The sequence below is a fragment of the Erpetoichthys calabaricus genome, chromosome 1 (genome assembly GCF_900747795.2).
Source record: "Erpetoichthys calabaricus chromosome 1, fErpCal1.3, whole genome shotgun sequence".
NCBI lineage: Eukaryota > Metazoa > Chordata > Cladistia > Polypteriformes > Polypteridae > Erpetoichthys > Erpetoichthys calabaricus.
Genome location: NC_041394.2, coordinates 339380704 through 339408565, shown reverse-complemented (window position 1 = coordinate 339408565; position 27862 = coordinate 339380704). Strand labels below are relative to the sequence as shown.

General features: G+C 41.2%; 2 protein-coding genes across 2 annotated transcripts in view; one reads left to right on the top strand and one right to left on the bottom strand.

Moving 5' to 3' along the window:
• The window catches only part of LOC114667993 (zinc finger protein 709-like), a 67582-nt gene extending 49863 nt beyond the window's left edge, over positions 1-17719 (bottom strand). Inside the window, exons 1-3 of the mRNA XM_051933794.1 lie at positions 17610-17719; positions 13982-14283; positions 3606-4480 (exon numbers count right to left, since the gene is read on the bottom strand). Coding sequence (XP_051789754.1) covers positions 3606-4480; positions 13982-14243 — 1137 coding nt within the window. The 5' untranslated portion in view covers positions 14244-14283; positions 17610-17719. The remainder of the gene's footprint in view (positions 1-3605; positions 4481-13981; positions 14284-17609) is intronic.
• A 516-nt stretch (positions 17720-18235) lies between these two features.
• The window catches only part of LOC114668130 (zinc finger protein 721-like), a 105029-nt gene continuing 95402 nt past the window's right edge, over positions 18236-27862 (top strand). The window contains exon 1 of the mRNA XM_051928004.1: positions 18236-18352. The gene's annotated coding sequence lies outside the window, so the exon portion shown is untranslated. The remainder of the gene's footprint in view (positions 18353-27862) is intronic.

Sequence of the window (27862 nt, the reverse complement as noted above, 5' to 3'; positions counted from 1 at the left end):
TCTACAAATGATTTTGTGACTTACTGATTATTCTAATGTTGTTGCATGAGAGGAGTACTGCCAGTTGGCGTTGTCTTAGCACCGTGCGTGTGTGTCCCATCCCCATCTCATTGTGTTGTAAGGTTTCTAAATTCTTTTGGGACTCCACGCCGAAGAGCTTCCTGAAGTGCGATCGCCGCGTCTGTGAAAGACAGCTTATCAGTTGCCGGGGGAACCGCAGGCTCCCAGTGCTGCAGCAGCTTGCAGCGAAAGCAAATCTGAGCCAACCGTGGTTGCGCTATAAGTGCCTGTCGTCAATGGGTGATGCAAGGAACATTACAAAAGCAGGGGACAGTATTACTTAGCCATGACCCTGCCTGACTGCTGTGTCCGTGTATAGAAGAGTGGTAGATCCCGCTACAATAAATAACCAGGATAATAATCCTGTTTCAAGCTGAATAAAGCTGGTTTTGCTAAAGTACGGAGACTCATCTTCTGGGGTGCAAGACAGGGACTCACACGTCACAGTGTGCATTCAGAAGTTCCCTTTTGGTCTACAGTTCTGATCACCCATTTTTTATCAAATCAAATTCCTTTTCTTAATGGATAATAATTTCTGATTTGATACAAGTTTGCTGTGACATGTATCAAATACAAATCTGATTCAGATTTCTTAATAAGTTGATTTGGCGTTCCGATATTTAATCAATAACCATAAAATCAAAGTCTTGTCTGGAAGAACAGTACTACTGGCAATGACTGAACCGACTTGGCTGCTCTTTAATTTGAATTTCTCCTTTTCAACACAACACAAATAAACATTACTGATGACACTTTACTGAGCTTTATTATTATCCTAAATGTGCAATGAAGGCTTGACAAATTCTTGTAGCAGTAGTAATACATTGATATAATATTGCAGTAATGAAGTAACTAGATTGGTTAACAAAATCTTGAAAAGTGAGAAGATGCCCGAGGAGTAGAGAATAAGTTTATTAGTTAGCAATTTTCAAGAATAAGGGAGATGTGCAGCACTGTGGTTAACTACAGGGGTATAAAGTTGATGACCACACCATGAACAGATGAGAGAGACTGATGAATGCTAGGCTGAGTGGAGAGGTGGTGATCTGTGAGCAGTAGTATGGTTTCATGCCAGGCAAGAGTACCACAGATGTGATGTTTGCTTTAAGAGTGTTGATGGAGAAGTACAGAGAAGGTCAGAAGGAATTGAATTGTGTTTTTATGGACTAGAAATCATATGACAGGGTGCCAAGAGTGGAGTTATAATATTGTATGAGGAAGTCGGGAGTAGCAGAAAAGTATGTAAGGGTAGTGCAGAATGAGTATAAGGGCAGTATGACTGCGGTGAGGTGTGCGGTAGGAGTGACAGCCTGGTTCCAGCCCATTTAAGCCCATTGCGGCACTTCTTGTGTGATTTTGGGCTATATAAAAATAAACTGTATTGTATTGTTCAAGGTGAGAGTGGGATTATATCAAGAATCGGCTCTGAGCCCTTTCTGGCTGCAATAGTGATGGACAGGTTTGACAGATGAGGTCAGGAAGGAGGCTCTGTGGACGATGATGCTCAGGGAAGACACTGTGATCTGTAGTGAGATTACACAACAGGTCGATGCGAACCCAGAGAGCTGGAGAGAAGGGGAATGAAAAAACAATAGGAGTAAGACGGTTCACACTTTCAAACAACAACCAGATACAAAAGCAATGCACTCTCAAATTACTGGTGTGGGATCAGCTGCAGACAGTAGTGCATAAGGCAGTAATTGCAGGATGTTTGGAGGTTTTAAAGCTACCTCACCTACACTCTTAAAAGTCCTTGTTCTTTGATGGCATTTAATGGTATCTTCAGTGGGCTGTATGGTTCCTCATGGGGCCACTGCTTGAACAAGCACCATTTAATTCTGGGAAGGGTTCTTTGCATATAAAGTTGGTTCTTTGTGCTTTGAAAAACTTCCTAATATGTAGATGAAATCTGAAATCTTTAATGTACGGTAGGCTACTTAGCAGGTCCCCAATTGATCAAGAAAACCTGGACTTAAGACTGTAACTGAACATACACAGCAAGAGTCCTTTTAAAATCATGAGCCATTGGTCTATTTATGGCTACTTACAGTATGGGGTCTGTTATTAATGTAAATAAAAGATTCTCTCTGGAACCTTCATGGGGATGGGTCTTTTGAGAACCAAAAATGGTTCCCCTATGGTATAACTCTGAAGAACCACTCTGAGAGCTTTACTTTTAAGGGAGTATTTTCTGTTCTGTTCTCTCTTTGACCTGTCCAGACCCCCTCCGGCCCCAGTCCAGCCACTGCTCCTGTCTCTCTTCAGCTGAAAACTTTTGAGTTTTATTTTTTTTTGTTAATCTGAAGGGGTCTGCTAGGAGTAAGGCAGACAGCTAAGAAGATGTCAAGTTTGCCCTGTATTATTCAATTCTGAATAAAGCCCCAGCACTGGGGCGGAGTGGTGGCTCTGAGGCTAGAGACTTGCACTGGCAGTGAAGGCTGTCGGTTCGAATCCTGTAAACGCCAAAAGTGACTCTACTTTATTGGACCCTTAACCTGCAATTGCTCTGTCCTGGGTTTGACACTAATGTGCATCCAGCCCTGCATGTAGGCCCTCCAACCTGCAGGGAAAAACCTGGGGGTTGGTGGCAGAATTGGCACTCCGGCCACCATAATAAACCTCACACTGGTTCCATTCCACCTGAACTATTGTGGTGCTGAGGTGTCACCCATCGCATGGCTGCACTTGGGTCCTAATCTGGGATCTTGAGATGGTTCGTCATGTGGTGGGTGCTCCTAACTGTTCCTTCAAGGGCCAAAATTAAGGTCTCTTTGCTCAGTCCTCTCCTGCCTGCCTTTTGAAGTCCAAATACACCAATATAGAGTTAGAGTAATTTAGTCAAGATGGAGCTTGACATTTCTTTCTGCTAGTCCTCTGATTATGACTTCTCTCTAAGTTCATTTCTCAACAATGGTTTAGTTTACTTATTTTCAGGACAGGGGTAACCCTCACTTGAGTCATGAAGTGAATTTTGCACTGCTGCTGTTGCTGTTATTCTCTTGGATTTGCTGCCAGGACTCAGCATGGCACTTGTATTGTCTCTCATAGTGCCTCCTTCTTTGGTTCATATGGAGTGATAGTAATTGGGAAGGCATTCAGATGTGCCTCAATCTACTGTATACTGTATTTAAGGCCGGTTGCTACCCCAAGATCATTGGCAGTTGTTTTCTTCCGCATCTGGCTCATCTCAGATTGCATTTTCTGGTAACTGGTTATTTTCTGCCTTTCTTTTCAGAGCACAGATCTCTCACTTTGGACCGAATGATCCAGGCTTTATAGGATTGTCTTTCTTTAATGACCATGTCTAGATTCTGAGCATCTATTTTTCTGTCAGTTGGTATTAGTATGTCCCATGTGACTAACACCTCATCATTTTCTGTTTGCCAGGCTGGAGTGTGGTCCAAATACATCTGTGGTGCTATCACATATTTTTGCATATTTTCAGTTTTGTTGACCTCTGCTTGTTTAAACAAGACGAGAAACTGTTTCCATCTCTGTTTGGCAGAATTGGTACCTATCTCTTGGACTGTTTTCTTTTTCTATTTTTGCTTCTCCCTAGTATGAATTCTAGTGTGTTGTTGAAGATGACTGCTTCTAGAGAATCGTTTTCCACATTCTGCACAGCAAAATGGCTTCTCTCCACTATGAATTCTTGTGTGTCTCCGAAGGCTGCTGCTACTATAGAATCGTTTGTCACATTCAGAACAGCAATATGGTCTTTCCCCAGTGTGAATTCTTCTGTGTTTCTTAAGATTCACTTTCCTTGAGAATTCTTTTCCACATTCAGAACAACAATATGGCTTCTCACCAGTGTGGATTGTTTGGTGGGCTTGAAGATTGCCTATTTGTGAGAATTTCTTGCCACATTCAGGACAGGAATACGGCTTCTCTCCAGTATGAATTCTTGAGTGCGTTTGAAGGCTGCTACTATGACCAAATTGCTGGCCACATTCAGTACAACAATATGGCTTCTCTCCAGTGTGAGTTCTTGCATGGCTGCGAAGATAGCTCATTTGTAAGAATCGTTTGCCACATTCTGAACAACAATAAGGCTTCTCTCCAGTGTGAATTCTTTTGTGGGTCCGAAGATGGCTCATTTGTGAGAATTGCTTGCCGCATTCCGAACAGCAATATGGCTTCTCTCCAGTGTGAACTCTTTTGTGATTCTCAAGCAGGCTACTGCAGCAGAAGCGCTTACCACATTCAGTGCAGCAATGTGGCTTCTTTCTTGGACGACTCTCCTGCTTATCATTAGGTTTACATTTTTTCTTCCCCTTTTGTAAAACAGACAAAGCAGATCCATTAGTATCATCCATCTGTTGTTGAACGCTCCTTTTATTTGTTCTGGTTAGATCCAAAGCAGGTAGAGAACCCCTGTGTAAAGTGGCTGGCTTCAAAATCTCTGATCCAGATAGAAATGCTATAAAAACACAAAACATCAATATTCAGACATCAGTAAAACAAGACACAAACACCTGTTATATATAAAATATTTTGTAAGGCTCTGGTAAAGACACACACAATTTTGGATGTATAGATTTGGCTCATATCGTACACACTGAAGAGAGCTTCCCAACAGAAGAGGTTGGACATCCCAATAAATTTGGAAAGTCAGATAAGTCACAATCCCCAGTCAGCAGAGAGTGGCCCTCCTGGACACCAGCAAGAGTGACCCTGCTGTAACTTTGGAGTCCTCCGAGTCAACAAATGTAAAAGCATAACATGACAAAGCTGATCACTTTTGCTCTCATTAGGGCCAAAGCATAGTGACTCAGCACCTTTAAGATGGTATGGTCCCTGCCAGCATGAAGGCAAATTTATTACGGACATAGACACACCACAAGCATCAGCAAATTACCTGACTACAACTTATAAGCCATGCCATGCAGTTGCATAACCACTCCTGCTTTGATTTATGACAATTGATCAAAACATTTTGACCGACATTGTGAAAGGGACACTTCAGGACGCCAATTTTCTTTGTGGCCAAAGATTCACTTCTGTGTACAAAATCACATGAATTTCAATTTCAAAGCTTTTGTCCCTCATAGTACATATATTTTGTTTCATAACCAATTAAGCATGGATGCCAAAAATCAGTAACATCAAGTATCAAACTATCATTGAATTTCTAATCCTACAGAACAATGCACCTTCAGATACTCAGTCTCACCTACTCCTAGTTTACTAGCACCAGTGCCATTCATATGTCAGAGTCACATCAGCAGCAGAATTCCAGTGTGGCAGGAAACACCTCAAAGATGTCCCAAACTTTGCTCAGGTGTTGACATCGACAACAGAAGAAAACGTTTCTACCGTAGATTGAGTCATAATGAAGAACCGAAAAGTGATGTGTGAGATAACTGACATCGTAGAGATTAGGACTAGCTCCTCTAAATCCATTCCTCTTGGACAATTTAAAAAAGGTCAGTGCACATTGTGTACCAAGGATGTTAAACTCTAAAATCATGCATCACCAATTGTAATATTTTGTATTCAGACTGACAGAAATTTATGAAGTGTTTCACATCATAGGATCATACTTGAAAATATTACTATGGTGTAAAGTTCTGACAATGGTTGAAACAATAGAAGCATGGTGACTGTTCACACAGCAAAGAAATTCATTGGAGTGGACATGTGGAGGGAGGTATGTTACAGCCTAATATCAAACGTACTGTCATTTTGTTTGACATAATGGGAAAAAAAAAAAAAAAATTAGCCAAGACCTCGGGTTGGGGGAATATATGGACCTCCACAAATCCGATTCATCCCTTGGGAACAATTTCCAAATGCCTGTAGGTTGCACCATTATCTGTACAAACAATAATCCACAAGTACAAACACCATGGGACTACACAGCCATCACACCACTCAGGAAGGAGACGCATTCTATCTCCTAGAGAAGAATGTACTTTGGCACAAAAAGTGCAAATCAATCCCAGAAAACAGTAAAGGACCTTGTGAAGATGCTAGAGGAAACAGGTAGACATGTATCGATATCCACAGTAAAGCACGTCCTATATTGACATAGCCTCAAAGGCAGCTCAGCAAGGGAGAAGCCACTGCTCCAAAGCCGCCATAAAAAAGCCAGCCTGCAGTTTGCAATGACTCATGGGGGACAAAGATCTTAAAAGTCCTCTGCTCTGACAAATCCAAGATTGAACTGTTTGGCCATAATGACCATCATTATGTTTGAAGGAAAAAGGCTGAGGCTTGTAAGCCAAAGAATCCCATCCCTACTGTCAAGAAGAGGGTGGGAGCATCACATTGTGGGGGTGCTTTGCTGCATGAAGGTGGTGCACTTCACAAAATAGATGGCATCGTGAGGAAGGAAAATGATGGAGATACACTGCAGCAACATCTCAAGAGCTCAGCAAGGGAGTTGGAGCTCAGGGTCTTCCAAATGGACAAAGACCTCAAGCAGACCTCCAAAGTTGTGGCATAATGGCTCAAAGGACAACAAGGTCAAGGAATTGGAGTGGCCATCACAAAGCTCTGACCTAAATCTGAGTGAAAATGTGTGTGCAGAACTGAAAAAGTGTGAGCGAGCAAAGAGGCCTAAGAACCCATCCCAGTTATATCAGTTCTGTCTGGAAGAATGGGCCAAAATTCCAGAAACTTCTTGCAAGATGCTTGTGGAAGGTTCAAGTTAAACAATTTAAAGGCAATGCGACCAAATATTAACAAAGTGTATATCAAGTTGTGATCCACTGGAACTGTGGTATGGCCAATAAAATGGGAAATGCTCTGGGGTCAGTGAACATTGTGCAGGGCAAAAATAATTTTTCCAACAAAGTAAATGTCTTAAATGATGTGCCAAATGTACAGTATAGTTTGTCAGTATAAAATCTGTGAAGAATTTATCATAAGTGTATGGAAACTTCTGACTTCGACCCTAAGTCTTTATTTATGGACGGACTGTATGAGAACCATGCATAGCATGCGAGTCTACCCTTTTAAGAATATCATCCCGAGTGACCAGTGGCTCATCTGAGTGACACGTTTGCTTGGCAGTGGCTGTGGCATGAGTGAATGAGTATCTGTACTTTTAAAACTTCAAGAGCGGTGAATGGAATCCTTTTGAGAATTTTAATGGATAAGAGGCATGCCTTTGTATACAACTCAAAATTAATACATTTGTTGCTTGTGAAAAAACACATTTCAGTCTGAGAACTATGAACAGATACAATACTGGTATCTGCTAAAACTGTTAGAAATCTTATTTTGAATGTGTATAAGTGTTAAAGAATGCTTTTAACATTGGTAAGTCTTACAATATTTGATTTGTGTGATGTGTTAATATAAGAATAAAGGATTATTCAGAAGGCACAGCTTTTAAGTGAGTACAATACAGTGAGTACAGCTCATATGAAATAGCTAAGAAGGTATATAATAGGAATTAACCTGGGCAGGGATGAATAAGCGTTTTCCAGGAAGAAAGCTGATAAATAGACTGATGGAATGAACGCAAATACCAAAAGTATCCTTAATCATCCACTTATATAGTGCCACAGTTAATAGCTTATTTCAGCCTTAAGGTTAAAATAAAAAGGTATGTAATGGCTTGTTGAAGATACAAGTAATTGAGACCCTTTCAGTTAGTATATCATTAAATTATCTTCATAGTAATGATCAGACAAATGACATACCCACTGATAAGATATGAGCTGTTTAAGTTTCTGCACAATGAAACTAATATTGCTTTATTTTTCTAAATCTTATGTGATTTAGTCATCAGTGCACTGTGTAAAAGAGAAAGTGAGTTCTTCTTAACACCCTCCTGACATTTGTGATTCTTTTTACAACACCAGCAGAGTAAGTTCTTCTAGCACCTACTGTACTTCTTACCAGACTTGCTACCAACAAAGGCTTGTCTTCTCTTCTGACTTTTGCCAACTTCAACACTCGCTGGACAACTCCCAACAGACTCTTCTGAAACTGCTCAAGGCAGACTACATTGATGTGAACCGTTCAGGTTGTACAGTTTCCATCCATTTAACCACTCGTGTTTGATATGCCAGGTTTATCTGAAACTAACCCTAACCAGACTTAAATGAAATAAACTTTGTTGTTATCTCATTTAATCCTACTATTTGTTTTTTAAACTGACATTAGCAAGCACTGAGCTGTTATAGGTGTTCCTGTTTAACCTAGGGCCTGCAGGGAGATGTCTCTGGTCAGCCCTCTCAGTGGTGGGAAATTGGATGATTCAGGCTGTGAGCTCTACACCCAGGGGTCTGCAGCCGGCCATTGCTTAGGTTTCCAGGGGTGAGTATTGTGGGGTGCACATTTAAAACAAGGTTAGTAATATGTTAACGTGTTGTTTAGGGACATTTCCTGTTCACCAATCAATAAAAGAACCTAAAAGGCTAATGTAATGTCTTTTGTTACAAGTAACAGAAATGACTAAAGTACATAAAAGTAACAGAAAAGGATTAAAGTACATTCCAAGTAATTCACAATACCCTGATACTGATTTTTAACCACACTGTCCACTGCTTCTACTAGACTCACAAGGATGCATTGCTGCTTGCACAAACCTTGTCTGAAATGATCTTTTACAGAAGACGTTCAGTCAAACCGAGCCTAAATTACCGAAAAATAAAACACCACCCATGACCACGAAGGCTTGAACCGTCACAAACCTGTAAACTCTAGTAAGGCTTGCAGTGTCTTAAGTTCCTTTAATGGCTGTCCTCCTTTTTCAGTGAGCTTGGGTGGATTGAGCATGAAAATGCCAGAGGTTTTCCTTTTTTCCTGAATTAATGTAATTATTTCCAGATTCTATAATGGTGGTGGGCGGCATGGTGGCGCAGCAGTAGCACTGCTACCTCGCAGTTAGGACACCTGGGTTCGCTTCCCGGGTCCTACCTGCGTGGAGTTTGCATGTTCTCCCCGTGTCTGCGTGGGTTTCCTCCCACAGTCCAAAGACATGCAGGTTAGGTGGATTGGCGATTCTAAATTGGCCCTAGTGTGTGCTTGGTGTGTGGGTGTGTTTGTGTGTGTCCTGCGGTGGGTTGGCACCCTGCCCGGGATTGGTTCCTGCCTTGTGCCCTGTGTTGGCTGGGATTGACTCCAGCAGACCCCCATGACCCTGTGTTCGGATTCAGCGGGTTGGACAATGGATGTAGGAAGGATAATGGTGGTTATGACAGACCATAAAAAGCCTACCATTGTTATCTGCACAGCAGGTTTTGTATCGGGTTGTCTACTTTGAGCAAATTTAGAATAGTCTATGAGGAGTTGCCCCAAAATAAAGACATACCTAAATAAATATTTTATTTATTTTATAAATAAATATATATAGATTTGCCAAAAGTATTGGGACACCTGCCTTTACACACCACACATGAACTTTAATGACATCCCATTCTTAAAACATAGGCTTTAATAAGAAGTTGGCCCACTGTTTGCAGCCATAACAGCTTCAACTCTTCTGGGAAGCCTTTCCACGAGGTGTAGGAGTGTGTTTATGGGAATTTGTGACCAGGAGAGCATTTGTGAGGTCAGGCACTGATGTTGGACAAGAAGGTCTGGCTCGCTCACTTGACTTTATACACCTGTGGCCATGGAAGTGATCGGAACACCTGAATTCAATGATTTGGGGGGGCGGGGGTCCCAATGCTTTTGGCAATATAGTGTAGATAGATATAAGATCTTCCCTAACCAGAAGCCTTGGATGAATAGAGAGGTTAGACTCCTGCTGAAAGCTTGCACTGCCACTTTCAGATCTGGCGACGCTGAGAGCTACAGCACATCCCGAGCCAACTGGAAAAAGGGCGTCAGGAGAGCCAAACAGAAATGCAAGCAACAAATAGAGGAGCATTTCCAAATAAGAAAAGGCATCTAGACCATCACAGAATACCAGAAGGTGAATACAACTTCAACAACAATTAACGTCTCCCTTCCTGATGAGCTCAGCAACCTTTATGCATGTTTTGATGGGGACAACAAAACACTTGCAACCAAACCTGGCCCATCCCCAGCCAACCAGCCACCTCCACTGCACAATCTGAACTGAGCAAAGTGAATGCATGTAGGGCTGCTGGCCCTGATGGCATACCTGGATGTGTGCTTAAGGCCTGTACTGGGCAACTCTCCGAGGTCTTCAGGAACACCTTCAACCTGTCCCTGGCCCAAGCTATCGTCACCCCATGCCTTAAGTCCACAGCTATTGTACCGGTGCCTAAACTATCCTCTTCAGGGATCCTGAATAACCACCACTTGCTGCACTCACCCCCATTATCACCAAGTGCTTTGAGAGACTGGTTCTGGCCCACCTCAAATCTAGCCTACCTCCCACACCAGATCCCTACCAGTTTGCCTATCATCGAATAGCAGTAGAGTGTTGTACCGTGATAGCCATAGATTGATATTAGCTTATATTGGACTTTCTCTTGTATCATCGAATAGGTCAACAGAGGATGACAAATCCTCGACTTTTCACTCTGCTGTGACACGTCTGGACAACAACAACAACTCCTATGTCAGGATATTATTTGTTGATTTTAGCACAGCATTTAACACTTTCATCCCCTCCAATCTGGTAACTAAACTTGGAAACCTCAGCATCAGCACTTCTCTTTGTAACTGTACTTTGGACATTCTAACCAACAGGCCCCAGTCTATCATCCTCTACCCTGATCCTGAATACTGGCGTTCCACAGGACTGTGTGCTCAGGTTTGAAGACAACAGCACGGTAATAAGACTGATCAGTGACAATGACAAGTCAGCCTATAGACAGGAGGTTCAGAACCTGGCAACATGGTGTGCTGGTAACAACCTCACCCTCAATACCATGTGGATTACCGGAAAACTAAAGGCTCCCATCTATATAAGTCGGGCCGAGGTGGAGTGTGTTTCCAGCTTTAAATTCCTGGGCATCCACATCTCGGAGTACATTTCTAGGACAATAAATATTTCCAGTCTGGTTAAAAAAGTGCAACAGCGACTTTACTTTCTGCAGAAGCTGAAAAAAAGCCCACCTATCTCCTCAGATTCTGTTGAACTTTTACTGCTGCACTGTTGAGAGCATATCGACAAACTACATTATGATGTGCTATGGCAACTGCTCCGTAGCTGAGAGGAAGGCCCAGCAATGGGTGGTGAAAACTGCCCAACACATCATCGGCATCCCGCTGCCAACTATTTCTGAACCTGCAGCATATGCGGTGTCTGCAATGTGCTTGCATCATCAGCAAGGATACCTCACACGCCAACCATGGACTGTCTACCCTCCTTCCATCAAGAAGGTGCTACAGGAGCCTACAGTCCCACACCGGCAGGCTCAGGAACAGAAGCACTCATAACATCATCACCATCCTGGACTCTCAACCCTTACCACTCAATAGCCGACCTTTCTAAATATCAATAACTTCTGACTGTACTCTATGCATATTTTCATCTGTTTACATGTATCTATTCTGTACACAAGAATATTCCATATCGATATTTACTCATACCATGTATCTGTACTTACTGATCAGTATTCCTACTGTATCTATATACTCTTCATTGTATATCATTATTGTAGTATTGTATATTATTATTCCTTGCATATTATCTATATACTCTTCCTGTAAATTCAAATATCGTATAGATATATATTCTCATGTGCATGCTACCTTATTGCACCTTACCTTCTAATGCACTTTAGTGTACTATTTGCACCCACTGTCTATTGCACCTTACACTACTAGTTTCAGGTTCTGGTTAGATGCTAAACTGCATTTCGTTGTTACGTGCATGATGACAATAAAGTCGAATCAAATATAATATAATATATACACACACATAAACCTGTACATATAGAGTGGGTATAGAAAAGAATCTCCCCCTTCGAAATATTCCCATTTTTTGCTTTACAGCCTTAAATGAAAACAAACAAATCAATATTTTTTCCAGCTTTACTTACTCAATGCAATATACTGTATAACATCCAAGTGAAAGATATATCACAAGTACAGTTCAGAAGAATTATAAAAAAAAATCAAAAACAAGAAATCCTGAGATGAATAAAGGATCAGCCCCCTCCAAAACTCCATCAGGCGTAAGTGCCCACCATTTCCATTGCAGACCACGGTTACTGGTGTCCTTCCACCTGTGATCAATTGTAATGAGTGTGATTAGTGAAGCTGTTCCTGGAGCATTCATTCCCTTGCTTGGTAGTGCAACTGACAGCAGACAACTGACTATGGGTGGCAAGCCACCTTCAAAAGATCTCAGAGATAGAGTTGTGGACAGACATAAGGCAGGAGATGAATACAAAAAAATCTCAAAGGCTTCATCAATCCCAAGGAGCACAGTAAGGTCCATAATAAAGAAGTGGCAAGTGTTTGGTGCTACTAGGACACTCCCTGGATCCGGCTGTCCCTCCAAACTGGATGGAAGAGCAAGGAGGAAACTGGTAAGAGAGGCTACCAAGAAGCCAATGGCCACTTTGAAGGAGTTACAGAATTTGATGGCAAACAGTGGTCATTGTGTGCATGTGACAACAATTTCACAAGCACTCCACAATTGTGGCTTGTTTGGGAGGATCATAAGGAAAAAGCCACTTCTCAAGAAAGGCCACATTAAGTCTTGTTTGAGCTTTGCCAGAATGTACCTTGAAGATTCTGATGCCAAGTGAAAAAAGGTCTTATGGTCAGAAGACCAAAATCAAACTATTTGGCCTCAATACCAAACGGTACACCAATGCAGCTCACCATCCACAACACACCATACCTACAGTAAAGCATGGAGGTGGCAGCATCCTGTTGTGGGGGTGTCTCTCTGCCGCAGGGCCTGGGGCTCTCATTAGGGTAGAAGGAAAAATGGATGGGGCAAAATACTGTCAAATTCTGGAGGAAAACCTGCTACCCTCTGCGAGAAAGTTGAAGATGGGCAGAATGTTCACCTGTCAACACAACAATGACCCGAACCACACAGCAGAATTGAACACACAGTAGCTGAAGGAGAAAAAGTGAACGTCCTGGTGTGGCCAGTCAGAGCCCAGACCTATATCACAGTGAAATTCTGTGCAAAGATTTGAAGATAGCAGACCACCAACGCTCACCATCCAATGTGACCAAACTTGAACAGTTAAATTGTAAAGAAGAGTGGGGGGCAAATATTGAGTGGGCTCAATCTAGATGTGCAAAGCTGATAGAGAAGAAGCCCAACAGACTCAAGGTTGTCATTAAAGCAAAAGGGGGTTCAACAAAATGACACTGACATTGGGGTGTGTGATCCTTTATTCATCTCAGTAGGTTTTTGATTTTGTTATCATTTTTCTGAACTGTAGCTGTGACATATTTCACTTGGATGTTAGAGGTTGCATTGAGTAAGTAAAGCTGGGAGGAAATATTTTTTGTGTGTGTTTTCATTTAAGGCTGTAAAGCAAATAAAATCGGAATATTTCGAATGGGGTGGGGGATTCTTTTCTATACCCACTGTATATACATAAAAGTTATGTTACAGTAAAGCAGAAATAACAAGCAGGCTGTCTTGTGTACTAGCAATAGAGATATGAACCATTGGCAAAGGAGGAGAAGAAAAGACAACTGCAGCGGACAACACTAATGTTGGGTTCTGTAGTCAATAAGAACAGACAAAGTAACAGTTGTGATGACCCCTTGTCTAACTCCTGGGCATGCATTCTCCATTATTATAAATATTAAACTACATGTAAGAAGCATTTTACTGTTAAATTCCAGGCTTCCAAAATCTCTGGAGCTATATTATAAATACAGAACAGCTCTTGTGATGCTCAAAAATGGCTGCACTTACCTGTGTAATTTACTAAAAGGAAAAAAAGTTGTCCTCACTTTTCTCTGTGCAATTACAATACTCAAATTTCACATAAAAAACCTGAAACCTGCCTTTCAGACCCACACCCCCTGAACCTAAAACTTGCACATATTTTTATTTTACACTTACTTTCTCCAGACTGCTTTGAAGGTGATGGCTGATCTTTCAGAGTCCTAACAGGTGAAGGTTCCTCAGTCTTTATCTCAGTGATGATTGACATCTCCTCGGCCTCCTCTTTAATGCCCACAGTCACCTGTTCATAATCCTCATCCGTGACGCTGAGACTCTCCTGTTCAGAGTGGACAGACTCCCATTCACAGTGCTCCTCTTTAATTGTTACAGTCATTACCTCCATGGTATTAATGTCACACATGTTCTGTTTCATATCCATCCTGAGGCTGAAGTTAATGGCAGCCTCTCCTTCCTTGCTGCTGAAACAACAGGATTTCATACCATAAAAAAAAAATCTCTATTAAAATCTAAAACATTTGAATTTCTTTTTTAGAATCCTATCAGTTAAGGTTTACATCAAGTCAGATGGTTCAGAAAAAAAAGAAACACTTTGGCACATTGACAATCATTCTCCATATCAAGATGTCAAATGTAAAAGAGACTTTGAAGTCTGAAATGATGGTCCATCAGCCTCAAGGAGGACCACTTTACACAGCTGTGACTCACCAGTATTCACTACGTCTCATATTTAGTGCCTCAGTCATCCTTGGAGCTTAGTTGACTGGACATGCATTCTCCTGATATCATTAACCCGTCGTAAATGATTCTAAGGCAGAGGTCTCCAACTCCAGTCCTAGTGAGCTACAATGGCTGCAGGTTTTCATTCTAACCTTTTCCTTAATTAGTGACAAGTATTTGCTGCTAATGAATGTCTCCCCTCCTTTAATTGACTTATTTTTTAAGACTCTGCCCTCTGAATTATTTCATTTTTTCCTTAAACAGCAACCAAACAGAAATGCAACGTGAAGTGAGCCATTGGATGACCAGCTAAGTCAGGGCCTCAAATCCCAACCAACTTCACTCCAGCCATTTTCTTAATTGGAAGCCGATTCTGGTTGTTAACTCTTTCAGGGCAGATGTCGACTTTTGTCAAAATTCAGGGGTAGAGGATGGTAATCAGCTGTAAAACTTGCTGTCTTAATTCGACTCTCTTTGACAGTAGGAAAGTTAGCTTCGTTGATTTGACCTTGATTGTGCATGCATGAGTAGCGAAGGGCAAACAACCTCTAAAATAGCCTCGACATCTGGCGAGAGACCAAAGCAAATGCACAAAGCAAAATGCTCCGTGGACAACGTTTTGCATATTACTGCCGCATTGGACTCTGACTTGTCAGACTCCAATTTTCAGGCAAGTGATCTGGAGTTGAACATTTAAAACAAAAGCGAGGTACCAGCTTCAACTGATCAGTCCCCAGCCTATCATGGAGCTGATGCGCCTACGGCAACGTTCACCTGGGAGGACCACCACATACAATGACGAGGTACAAGCCAGATTGCGTTGCACTGCCATACAAAGACAGCCAGTCCACCACACATTCCTACTTGCCATCAAAATGCCCCTACACAGCCACCAGAGACCCTGATCAGGTGCTGACAGCAGCAACAGACGTTTTACGTTGATTTACATGTGAAACCTTTGTGAGCTTTTCATAAAAGTGAGTTGCCTGCAAAAAATATTCAGCCCTCAAAGAGTTAAATAACCCACCATTTTATTCCATGGCTTGCCACAACAGACATTTCCAAAACTGTTGATTTTCTTTTTTCTAAGAGCAATATAAAAATTTCTGGTGGACCTGAGCAGATAAAATAAAGAATTGTGGAGGTCTCAGTAATGTTTAAGATATTACATGATGAACACAAGTTTGTTGGTCCTGTCTTAGCTCATTTTGTACCTCACTATTGTTTGGCTACTAAACAAGATAAAAAGAAGCCCAAGTCTTAAATAGCAAGTCAATTAAAATTAAGACAAAAGCTAATCTGCAGTAAAAACTGGTCACTAATTAAGAAAAGGGTTGGATTGAAAACCTGCAGCCACTGTGATGCTTCCAAGACTGGAGTTGGAGACCCCTGCCTTAGAATAATTTACCACGGGTTACTGCTATCAGGAGAATGCATGTTCAGCCAACTAAGCTCCAAGGATGACTGAGGTACCCGGGGCCAGACACAGAAAAATCCATAATTCACCCTCATGAATATTCTGATAAAACCAAAGAGCATCTCATCTGGGCCAGAGATTCCAGAAGCCACCCATGAAGCCAGGCCTGGGATTGGTGCTTGCTGGTGGGCAGATAACCCACCTAATCCTGTTGGGCTCAGCAATAAAAATTTGTGTTGACCTGTCACATGGGCTTACCACTCTCAAGATAAAGGGAGAGGATCAGGTGCAATGGCAAGCGTGGACAGCACCAGGCGTCTTAGACATTGGCAGTGGAAATGAGCCCTTGGGACATGGAACTCAACATCTCTGGCAGGGAAGGAGCAGAAAGTCATGTAAGAGTTTGGTAAAATACTGACTAGGTAAAGTCAGAGTCGGTCTTTAATCTTTGCACATTCAAATGTCAGCTTTAGCCCTCAAATACGATTATTTTTAAAATGTTCTTATATGAAATGCAAATGCTAATGTTCAATTTAACAGCTTTACTCCTCATTACTCCTTTTGCTGTCATTTTGTAGTCTTAAAATAAAACAGCTTTGACTTTAATGTCCAATTTTCCCCAGGAGTTATTGCCATGAAACCTATTGTTACGTTGGCACTTATCATTATAAGGATTAAAAGGATAGATTAGTGAGAGCTTGCTCTCTTTCTCTCCTCCCCTAGTCCTCCCCTATTTTGCCTCTCCACATGAGGCTGGACCCCACTTCCCAAAGTCCTAGTCCTCTGACATATCTAGAGACACCCAAAACAAAACAAGTCCCCCAGCATTTTCCTAATGCCTTATTTATCACAAATAAACACTAAACAATTTAATTACCGCATAATTGAAGCCACGTTTTATAAACATAAGCTCTCTACAAGGATACCGTAATTAAAAAGGTTTGTACGTACTGATTTATTAAATAACTCAACATGAACAAGTTTGTGATCTCACCAAACGAAAAAAAGTCAGTAAATCGACTACTTTGTTGCTTTTCCACCTCAAATAAATTAAATGCAATTTACATGCAAATACTATTGGTTCCCCGTATTTTAAGCTTTTGTTATTTTCTTTTGTTTAATCCCGTGTAAGAACTTATCGGGGTTTACGTAAAATATTCTTGGAATGTGTCAAGCATTTAATAAGAATTTAATTTTAAAACCTACCAGACGCGGGAGGGCTCGAAAACCAAAGAAGAAAAAAATACGTGTAATCTTAAACCGGAAGAGTTGGCCACTTTAACAATACGGGTGAAGTGCGCGTTGCTGTAACTGTTTTTGCTCTCCTAAATAAAAATACAGGCATCAAAACTCTATTTCTGCGTTAAGTGTTTTCTTGTCGACCTCAAAGTATTCACCGATCCCGACAAGACGCTGAGTGATGGAATATCCGACAAGATGAAGTGAAAACGAATCAGCTGCGGTGTGTCTCAGCGCTTTAAATAGAAATGGGACTCGACAACGTGATGTGCTTTGAGAGGCGGACAGAGACCATCTGTGAATAGCACAGACAACTCACTCAAGCAGGGGATTCAAGTCGCGTATCACTGACTAAAGCGAATGAAAAATCCCACTCCCATAAAGTGCCGAACCAGAACTCGGATAACTTACCTTCTACCTTTAAGTAATGTGATGGAACGAACTCACTCAATATTAACAGCCTAACGTCTCGTTTACTGTTAGTAAAAAGACACTGGGTATACACCTCCGACATCTATTTTCGTCGCGTTGATGGCGTCACGTAAAACGCCTTGTTTACGTGAACGCGCGTTCGCGAGCTCTGGTTTATTTGAAGCTGCGCGCGGCCCAACGGTCTGTTCGGTTCCTACCCCTCTATACAGCGAAAAACAGATTTGTAAAGCGAGGCAGATGTTCTAAAGAGGTGCGATCCGTACATAAATTTTGTATTTTAAGGCGGAAAGCCAATGCTTGTGAATTTCTAACGAATCAAGTTTCATTATAAGATAGAAAGGTTTTGTTTCCAACCTCTTTCTTTACTCAGATGTAAAAACAGCTTTTCAATTTATTAACACTCCGACTGTTTTATTTCATAGTAAGTTTATTCCTGACAAAAGCACCAAAGATAATAACCAGATAAGACTTCAAACGATCTGACTGACTGTTTAAAAAAGGCAGCGCAGGTACCTCACGTATACAGAGTACTGCGCGAGCACAGTAAGGTTTCACTGCGCATACTCAATGTCCAAGGCGTGTCGAGTGACGTCATCTAGGGCGACGGACACTAAAACCACGCTGATTGCTTGCTTTGTGCGGAACAACAGTGGAGAAGCAATTGACAACTGAGTGAGGCAGGAGACGGCACAAGTTTAGAAAGAATCACCAGGAGACAAAGGGTACGTGTTCGTTGTTTGGAGATCCCGCTATATGAATGTGTGAATTTACATTAGTTTTATTCCAAGTTACTGCACGAGACCTGAATTCGAGGCGAGCAGCACGTTCATGTCCATATGTCCACTACCTACTGCTTGAGTGGCCCGCGTGCCTTTGCAGTTCGTATGTATCTGTTGTTCGCTTCACGTTATGGATAAATTTCCTCCTTGTATCCAGTACTTTCTGAGTAATCCATCAATCGTGTCCTTCTCGAATCGACGAGGTCGAAGAAGCATGGATTCCACACACACAGCGCTTTGATTTCTATTTTCCTTTCTTCTTTATCAGTCCGCGGTTTCCAGTTAAAATACAGTCTCGGAGTTGGTGACGGGTCAGCTGGTGAAAAAGCAGTAAGGTGTCAGTCGGACTTAACGTTTATGTATAGCAAAAGGGAAAAACGAGCACAGCACGTTAAAGCACTAACGCGGAGAAAGTCTGTCTGGATTTAGTAGCCTATTTTGTAATAATCAGGATAAATTAATAGTGTAGAGGTGATTTGAGCACTGGGGTAAAGTGGCCATAATATACAATTATCAGTGTTTTGTAAGAGTGCGGATGCAAAGACTAAAATTAAGTTTAACTTTGGTAGGGCAGATTTTGAACAGACGCGGCAAAGCCTAAGGAGGATAGACCTAGATAAGCTTTTAAGCGTAGAGACAGTTAAGGAGCAGTGGAACAGGTTTAAAAACGTTTTACATATAATGTAGGATAGATACATACCTCAATTTGTAATTAGGAAATAAAAAACCCAAAAAACGCCACAGTGGGTTAATAAAGAGTTGAAAAAGAAGCTGCAAAGGAAGCAACAGCTCTATAAGGTTTATGAATCGTATGGCATATGAGAACATCCGGGCAACCATTAAGAAGGATATTAGGGAGGCTGAAAGGCAGTTAGAGGGGAATGTAGTAGATATGTCGAAAGACGACCCAAAGTGATTCTTTCAGTATTTTAGTAGTAAAAGAACAGCAATGGAAGAAGTGAAGTTCATCAGGAATAGTAAAGGAGAATAAAAAAGTACAAGCATTGAAATAAGATGCCCTAAACCAGGGTTATTCGATTACGAATTGAGTTGGGCCAGATTTTCAATCCAAGAAATGTATCTGGACCAGACATTTTCTGCGGCCAGTAAGCAGCAGGTAATGACAAATTTTAAATGAACACAAATTAATGTGTATAGTACTTAAACTATTTAATTCATACGGTTTTAATCATTGATGTCAATGACAAGAGATTGAAATTGAGTTGGACAACAACGACTTTCCTAGAAAAAAACTACTGGTGTAGTTTAAGAGCAACTTTGAACTATTGTACCGCGCGCGTCTCCACGTCTGACGTCATTTTCGCCGCGACTCCCTCACATTCAGCGCGGGATATAAACTAACCTTTATGCGGCTCAGGGATATGCAAGGGGAGATTGTACCTACACAAATGTTAACGGCACCTACGCTCAATAATTAAAAATGGCCTTTTGCATCTGTTACAATATAATAATTTAAAGTAGAATATAGAAATGCCCATGTAGAAATTGTTAAACCTATTTTTGGTCGCATTTGCTATCATTTTAGTTGCAGTCTGGAGCCTTGATGGGACATGGGGCTGGGCCAGTTGGAGGTTGCTTCTGGGCTGCATGTGGCCCGCATGAGGCCATTTGAATAGGCCTGCTCTGAACTCGCATTTTTCTGAGGTCTCCAGATGTAAAAGGGACCACCGAGATACCGAGTGATCTGGAAATTGCAGAGGAAGAAGTCCTGCTTAGACTAAATAGACTGAAATCAAATAGATCACCAGGACCAGAATTCTGAATGAGGTTAGCAAATACATACAGTGGGTATATAAAAGAATGCGCCCCTTCAAAATATTCCCATTTTTTTGCTTTACAGCCTTAAATAAAAACACATACAAAAAATATTTCTTTCCAGCTTTACTTACTCAATGCAACCTATAACATCCAAGTGAAAGATATCGCCGCTACAGTTCAGAAAAATTATAAAAAAATCAAAAACAAGACAGACTGAGATTAATAAAGGATCACCCCCCGCCAATGTCATTTTGTTGACCCACTTTTTGCTTTAATGATGGCCTTGAGTCTGTTGGAATACTTCTCTATCAGCTTTGCACATCTAGATTGAGCTATTAATATTTGCCCACTTTTCTTTCAATTCAAATTGGATGGTGAGCGTTGGTGGTCTGCTATCTTCAAATCTTTCCACAGATTTTCAATGGGATTTAGGTCTGGGCTCTCACTGGGCCACATGAGGATGTTCACTTTTATCTCCTTCAGCCACTGTGTGGTCAATTTTGCTGTGTGCTTCGGGTTGTTGTCATGTTGAAAGGCGAACATTCTGCCAATCTTCAATTTTCTGGCAGAGGGTAGCAGGTTATCCTCAACAATTTGATGGTATTTTGCCCGATCCATTTTTCCTTCTACCCTAACGAGAGCCCCAGACCCTGTGGCAGAGAAACACCTCTACAACAGGATGCTGCCACCTTAATGCTTTACTGTGCATTGGATTTCCGCCAGGTGTACCATTTGGTATTGAGGCCAAATAGTTTGATTTTGGTCTCATCTGACCATAAGACCTTTTTCCACTTGGTATCAGAATCTTCAAGGTGCATTCTGGCAAAGCTCAAATGAGCCTTAATGTGGCCTTTCTTGAGAAGTGGCTTTTTCCTTATGATCCTCCCAAACAAGCTACAATTGTGGCGCGCGTGTGAAATTGTTGTCACCTGCACACAATGACCACTCTTTGCCATCAAATCCTGTAACTCCTTCAAAGTGGCCATTGGCCTCTTGGTAGCCTCTCATACCAGTTTCTTCCTTGCTCTTCCATCCAGTTTGGAGGGATGGCCGGATCTAGGGAGGGTCCCAGTAGTACCAAACACTTGCCACTTTTTTATTATGGACTTTACTGTGCTCCTTGGGATTGATAAAGCCTTCGAGATGTTTTTGTATCCATCTCCTGCCTTATGTCCGTCCACAACTCTATCCCGGAGATCTTTTGAAAGTGGCTTGCCACCCATAGTCAGCTGTTTGCTGTCAGTTGCACTGCCAAGCAAGGGAATGAATGCTCCAGGAACAGCTTCATTAATCACACGGATTACAGTTGATCACAGGTGGAAGAAGCCAGTAACCGTGGTCTGCAATGGAAAAGGTGGGCACTTACTTCTGATTGAGTTTTGTTTGGGAATTCCTTTATTAATCTCACTATCTTGTTTTTGATTTTTTAAAAATTCATCTTAACTGTAGCGTGATATCTTTCACTTAGATGTTATAGATTGCATTGAGTAAGTAAAGCTCGCAAAAAATATTGGTTTGTGTGTTTTCATTTAAGGCTGTAAAGCAAAAAATAATGGGAGTATTTAGAAATGTGTGTGTGTGTATGGGGGGGGGGGGGGGGGGGGGTGGATTCTTTTCTATACCCACTGTATATAAAACCCTGACAATTTTTAGAAAGTCATTGTGCACTGGGCAAATTCTGAAGGACTGGAAAATGGCAAATATTATCACTTTATTTAAAAAAGGGTGACCTGGCAGATCCAAGCAACTATAGGCCAGTATGCTTAATGTGTAATTAATGGAAAGGATTCTTGCGGATAAGATTGAGGAGCACATGGCAAGGACAGGAGTTTCCCCTAAGCAGTCAGCATGGATTCAGAATAGGGAGGTCATGTTTTGGTGGTGGTGGTGGCGGCTTGTTAGCCTCTCCTTGCATAATTGACCTTGAGTCATAAAATATCGATAGTTTCCAGCTTGCTAAGAAAAATAAAAAATATACAGCCACAAGCCTTTTTGTGACTTAACCCTTACTATACTAATGTGCATTAGGATATGCTGCTTATTTTCATACATGCTTATGATTCTCTTTGAATATTTGCAAATCATCAACTTTAAGAATATGCTTTTCTATAGTCCATATTATTCCTAGATAGAAAATGATGTAGTATGTGTATTTTATAGGAGAGGTAGGATAAAGCTTGATGAAGAATTGGTTGAACAATCCAGTTTGAAATGTTAATGCTACAGACTCACGTTGTGGTGAATGCTGGGTACTCTGTTGTTCAGCTTGTCTCATCCTTTTGATGTTTTCTTGTGTTCTTACACTTCTCAATTTATATAACAAATGTGTCCTTCACAGTACAATGACACTGAGATTTATCAAACCACTAAAATAGTGCGACAAGAATGAGTGCATCTTCGCCGAGGCCTATTAAGTGTAATTCAAAATCTTCCTTGCATGTCTGTTACTGATTTGGATTCAATGTATGTGCAATGTGTCACTGACCAGTTGTCCCAGTCCACTGCAATTTCATTTAGCATGTGATGCTGGCAAGGCACTATATATTGTTGTGGCAGAAACCCGCTGCTCAAAGAAGGCACTCGGAGACCTCAGGATGTGCAGGCAGAATCAAGCTTTATTGTGTGATGTAATACTAATAATAATTCATTACATTTATATAGCGCTTTTCTCAGTACTCAAAGTACACACGGTCTCAATTCAAATGAAACGAGCAATTCGCAAATTGCTTACATTTATTACAGTTCTAATCGCTTATGCAAAATACTCTCCTTCTAGTTCTTCCCATCATTACCTAATGTCCATCACTTGACTGAAACTGCCATCATTACTTCATATCCTGTGCAGGTGTCTGAAACTTATTTATCAATCGATTCCCACCAGTAAGTCGGTGTCAGGAGGACCCACACATATGATACTGGGCGGCTCAAATTAATACTTTCTTGTTGCACAAACATCCCTCCAGGCTAAAGGTCTAGGCAGAAACACGCTGTTCAAAGAAGACACATGGAGTTTCAGGGAGGCAGAATCAAGTTTTATTGTGTGATGCATACACGGATCCAAATCAAATGAAATGAGCAATTTGCAAATTTAGTGAGCTTACATTTATTACAATTCTTAGCACTTATGCAAAATACTCATCTCCTTCTGGCTCTTCCCATCATTACAGAATGTTCAAACCCACCATTAACTAATGTCCATCACTTAACCGAAAACTGCCATCATTACTTTGTACCCTGTGCAGGTATCCAAAACTTATTTATCAATCGATTCCCACCAGTAAGTAGGAATCAGGCAGACCCACATATAAGATGTCGGGTTAGAAGTTGGGACAGCTGCGTCCCTAATACAATAACACTTTCTTATAAACTACATTTTTCTTGATTTGTCATCATTACCTGTCGAGGATGGCAGAAGCCCAGCCGCTGCAAGTGGAAGCAAACGGCCTATCTGGTTTTCTCTGACGACCAAAGCCTCAATGGCTGCATTTCTTAAAACAATGGCCCGTTTAGCCCTCTAAAAGAACACAATGGCCTTGACTGTAATTTTAAAGCTTAGCAGCTGCAAAGAGAAAAATAGTAAAATAGACAGGCGATGGCGTTATATGGTTTAACCCTTACTATGCTAATGTGCATCAGAATATATAATACTTGTTCTCATACATGCTTTATAATTCTCTTTAAATATAGCAAATCATTAGCTTTAAGAATATGCTTATATGCAAATCATCGATGTTAAGAATATGCTTTTATTATATTTTTCTATAGCAGCTGCATCTCTAAGACAATGGCACGGTTTCTTATAGACCATACTTTTCTTGGCTTATCATCACTTCATATTAGTGTACAGACAGGCAGACAGAGGCCTATCTGCTGCAAGTGAAAGCAAGTGGCCTTTTTGGCTTTCTCTCATGGTTAAAGTCTCAGAAGCTACATTTCTTAAAACGATGACCTGTTTAGCAAGTTGTGGAGAAATCCTTAGAAAAAACAAGCAGAGTCTTCAGAACGGCAATTGGACTTTAAGACTTTTACTGCACAGCATAGAAAACAATTGCAGAGCATTTAAAGCCTGTCTCAGTTCATGACATGAGCCCCAAGTGTCCAGACAGCCCTGAATATATTACAATTCTTATCTCAAAATGCCCCCCTTCCAAACTAGTTTCCCAGCATCTACTGTATAGAGTTTCCCATGATGTTGTCCCCTGTACCTTTACCCATAACAATCACCTGGGGCCTCATGTATATATGGTGCGTACACACAAAAATGTTGCGTACTCCCGTTTCCACGCTCACATCGCGATGTATAAAACCTAAACTTGGTGTAAAGCCACGCACATTTTCACACCAGCTGAATACTTGGCATACGCAAGTTCTGTGCTCGGTTTTTTAAACTGGCGGCACCCAGCGTCAAAGTAGTGCTTTTGTTCAAGTGTGGTTTCCCTTTCTCTTTTAGATCCACATCCCTGACATGGCTTTATCAAATACACTGAAATTAACCGCATATTGTTTATTAGTTTAATGCATCTGATTGTAATTGTTCCTCTCAATGCACCACTCAGAGTATTTATATCACTGTATCTGAGTCTGGAATCACAGCTGTACAGCAGCTGATCGGAAAGAGAATTATCAGTATACAGCATCAAGCACACGCTGTCTCAGCCATGCTATTTGAACTGCTCTCATACGGCAAACGCTTCAGAGCCTTTCCTGTAGGAACATCGTGGTTCAGAAACCGTTTCATCTCAAGAACTATAAACGCACTCAATCAGTCCATCAAGTGCTCCTTATAGAACTGTTTGTATTTATTAGTACAATTGCCTCACTGTAAACTTGCAACACAGTTATAATATTGCACAACCTGAGCCACTTTATAAAGTGCGTATTTACATGTGATGATGATATCATTTTTAAGATGAAATGCAGCAAAATATGTTTATTACATGATACAGATAAAATGTTAACATCATGTAAATAATCTATACAGTAAACCCTCCTCCATCGCGGGGGTTGCGTTCCAGAGCCACCCGCGAAATAAGAAAATCTGCGAAGTAGAAACCATATGTTTATATGATTATTTTTATATTGTCATGCTTGGGTCATAGATTTGCGCAGAAACACAGGAGGTTGTAGAGAGACAGGAACGTTATTCAAACACTGCAAACAAACATTTGTCTCTTTTTCAAAAGTTTAAACTGTGCTCAATGACAAGACAGAGATGACAGTTCTGTCTCACAATTAAAAGAATGCAAACATATCTTCCTCTTCAAAGGAGTGCGCATCAGGAGCAGAGACAGAGTCAGAAAGAGAGAGGAAAGCAAACAAATCAATAGGGCTGTTTGGCTTTTAAGTATGCGAAGCACCGCGGCACAAAGCTGTTGAAGGCGGCAGCTCACACCCCCTCCGTCAGGAGCAGAGAGAGAGAGAGAGAGAGACAGAGAAAAACAAACATCAAAAATCAATACGTGCCCTTCGAGCTTTTAAGTATGCGAAGCACCGTGCAGCATGTCACTTCAGGAAGCAGCTGCACAGAAGATAGCAACATGAAGATAATCTTTCAGCATTTTTAGACGAGCGTCCGTATCGTCTAGGTGTGCGAACAGCCCCCCTGCTCAATCCCCCTACGTCAGGATCAGAGAAAGTCCGCGCAAGAGAGAGAGAGAGAGAAAAGTAAGTTGGGTAGCTTCTCAGCCATCTGCCAATAGCGTCCCTTGTATGAAATCAACTGGGTAAACCAACTGAGGAAGCATGTACCAGAAATTAAAAGACCCATTGTCCGCAGAAATCCGCGGACCAGCAAAAAATCTGCGATATATATTTAAATATGCTTACATATAAAATCCGCGATAGAGTGAAGCCGCGAAAGGCGAAGCGCGATATAGCGAGGGATTACTGTATTGTTAATAATTAAACATGAGGACACAGTGGCGCAGCACTAGCAAGTTCAGGGATTGTTCCTGCCTTGCGCTGTATTCTTGCTGGGACTGGCACGACACTGGAAGGATAGACGGATAGAATAATTAAACATGTACTATGAAGATATTTTAATGTTCCTTAAAAGTTTTTAAGAATCGGCATTCTAAGCTTACAGATGGCTTGACATCTGTTACAGAGCCGATTATGTGGTGATTAGTTACTTGGAGAAAGAAAAGGAAGGACAGGAATTGGAGGTTAGTACGTTTTGAAAGAGAAAGTAATGCTGCAATAAATTATTTCATCGAAGGTCACGCACGGCGCAGCAAGCATCTTGTGGGAGGCAGGAATAATCACTGGACAGGGCGCCAGCTCGTCACTATCACTGCGCCACCGTGTTCCCATGTTTAATAACATGCTTTAACTCCTATCATCATGAAAATGATATCAAGTATACATCTCAGTATTTTAATTATTCAGAGAGCTGTAATATCATGAATGTAATGGATTCTGTGTCCTGTCGGAGGAAGAGAAAGAACGGAAGCACGTAGTGATTAACACACACAGAGCACATAGAAGAACACATACAATACAAAGCATTTAAGGTGCTACTTTAGTTCCGATGGGATTTGAGAAACTAGTAAATTAAACGATTTAAAGATGAAGTTTATGATGTTCTACTTTAATGACAAACTACGTGATTAAAGTGGAAATTTCGAGATTAAAGTTGACATTTTGAGCTTTTTTTCCCCACTGTGTCCCTATTTTTTTTTTTCTTTCCTCTGTACCCTAATAAGCTTCCATATGACACTCAGACGGTGGGCTACGACTCGCCTTTTCACGGCGACTTTGATATCTGACAACTTCTTTTTTTATTTCAGACACTATGCGACTTTGTGAACTTGAGCTTTCAAGTTTCTTCGACACTCTGTCACTCGATCAACTTCCTTTTGTTGTTTATACCACTGTTTAAACCAAATAAATAGTATGTTTTTCTTTGCCTCCACTTGGTATTCGCTGAAATTCTTCTGTTTTCCGCGTGTTTTTGCCATTGCCTTTTTGCCGAACGCGGAGCTTAAGGGCTATTTATATTAATTTGCATATTCAAAGAGGCGTAATTCTGGGAGGAGTTGGGGTGGGGCAGCAGGCGCGTGCACGTGCGTTACTTTTCACGCTGACTGGGATTTATGGAGCGGAAGAACGTGGAAGTTGGTGTTTGCTCAGATTTATGCATCTGGATTTTTTTGTGCGTACGCACATTTCCGCATTTGTCCATACGCTATGTTTTAGTGTGAATTCTATGCACGCTGTTATACATGAGACCCCTGGTGTTCCAGACCTTCTCATAACGATATTCTTGCCCCTGAAGACATCCCCATAATAGTCTTCTTCCTGATTTAAACCTTCTCCTAACAATGTTTTTGCTGGCAGGACACATTTGCTATCTGGTGGTGAGCATCACCTGATTACCCCTCCCCTTCATTCTTATGGCCTAATCCTGAGCTGTTAAGATCAATGGCCTTTCAGTTAATCAATTGTTAACTTAACAATTAAGTTGGGATCAGGAGGACCTATGTATGAAAGCTGGACTGCCTAATTAATAATTCAATAAATGATTACTTGTTGCACTAGCATCCTGTAAGGCTAAGGCTAACATAACGGGCAACTGTGCCAGTGAATGGCAGCGCACATCTTCACTGATAAGGGCCAAGCTGTGAACAATCTTGACACTACACAGTGCTTCATACTTGAGAGAAAAGACAAGCC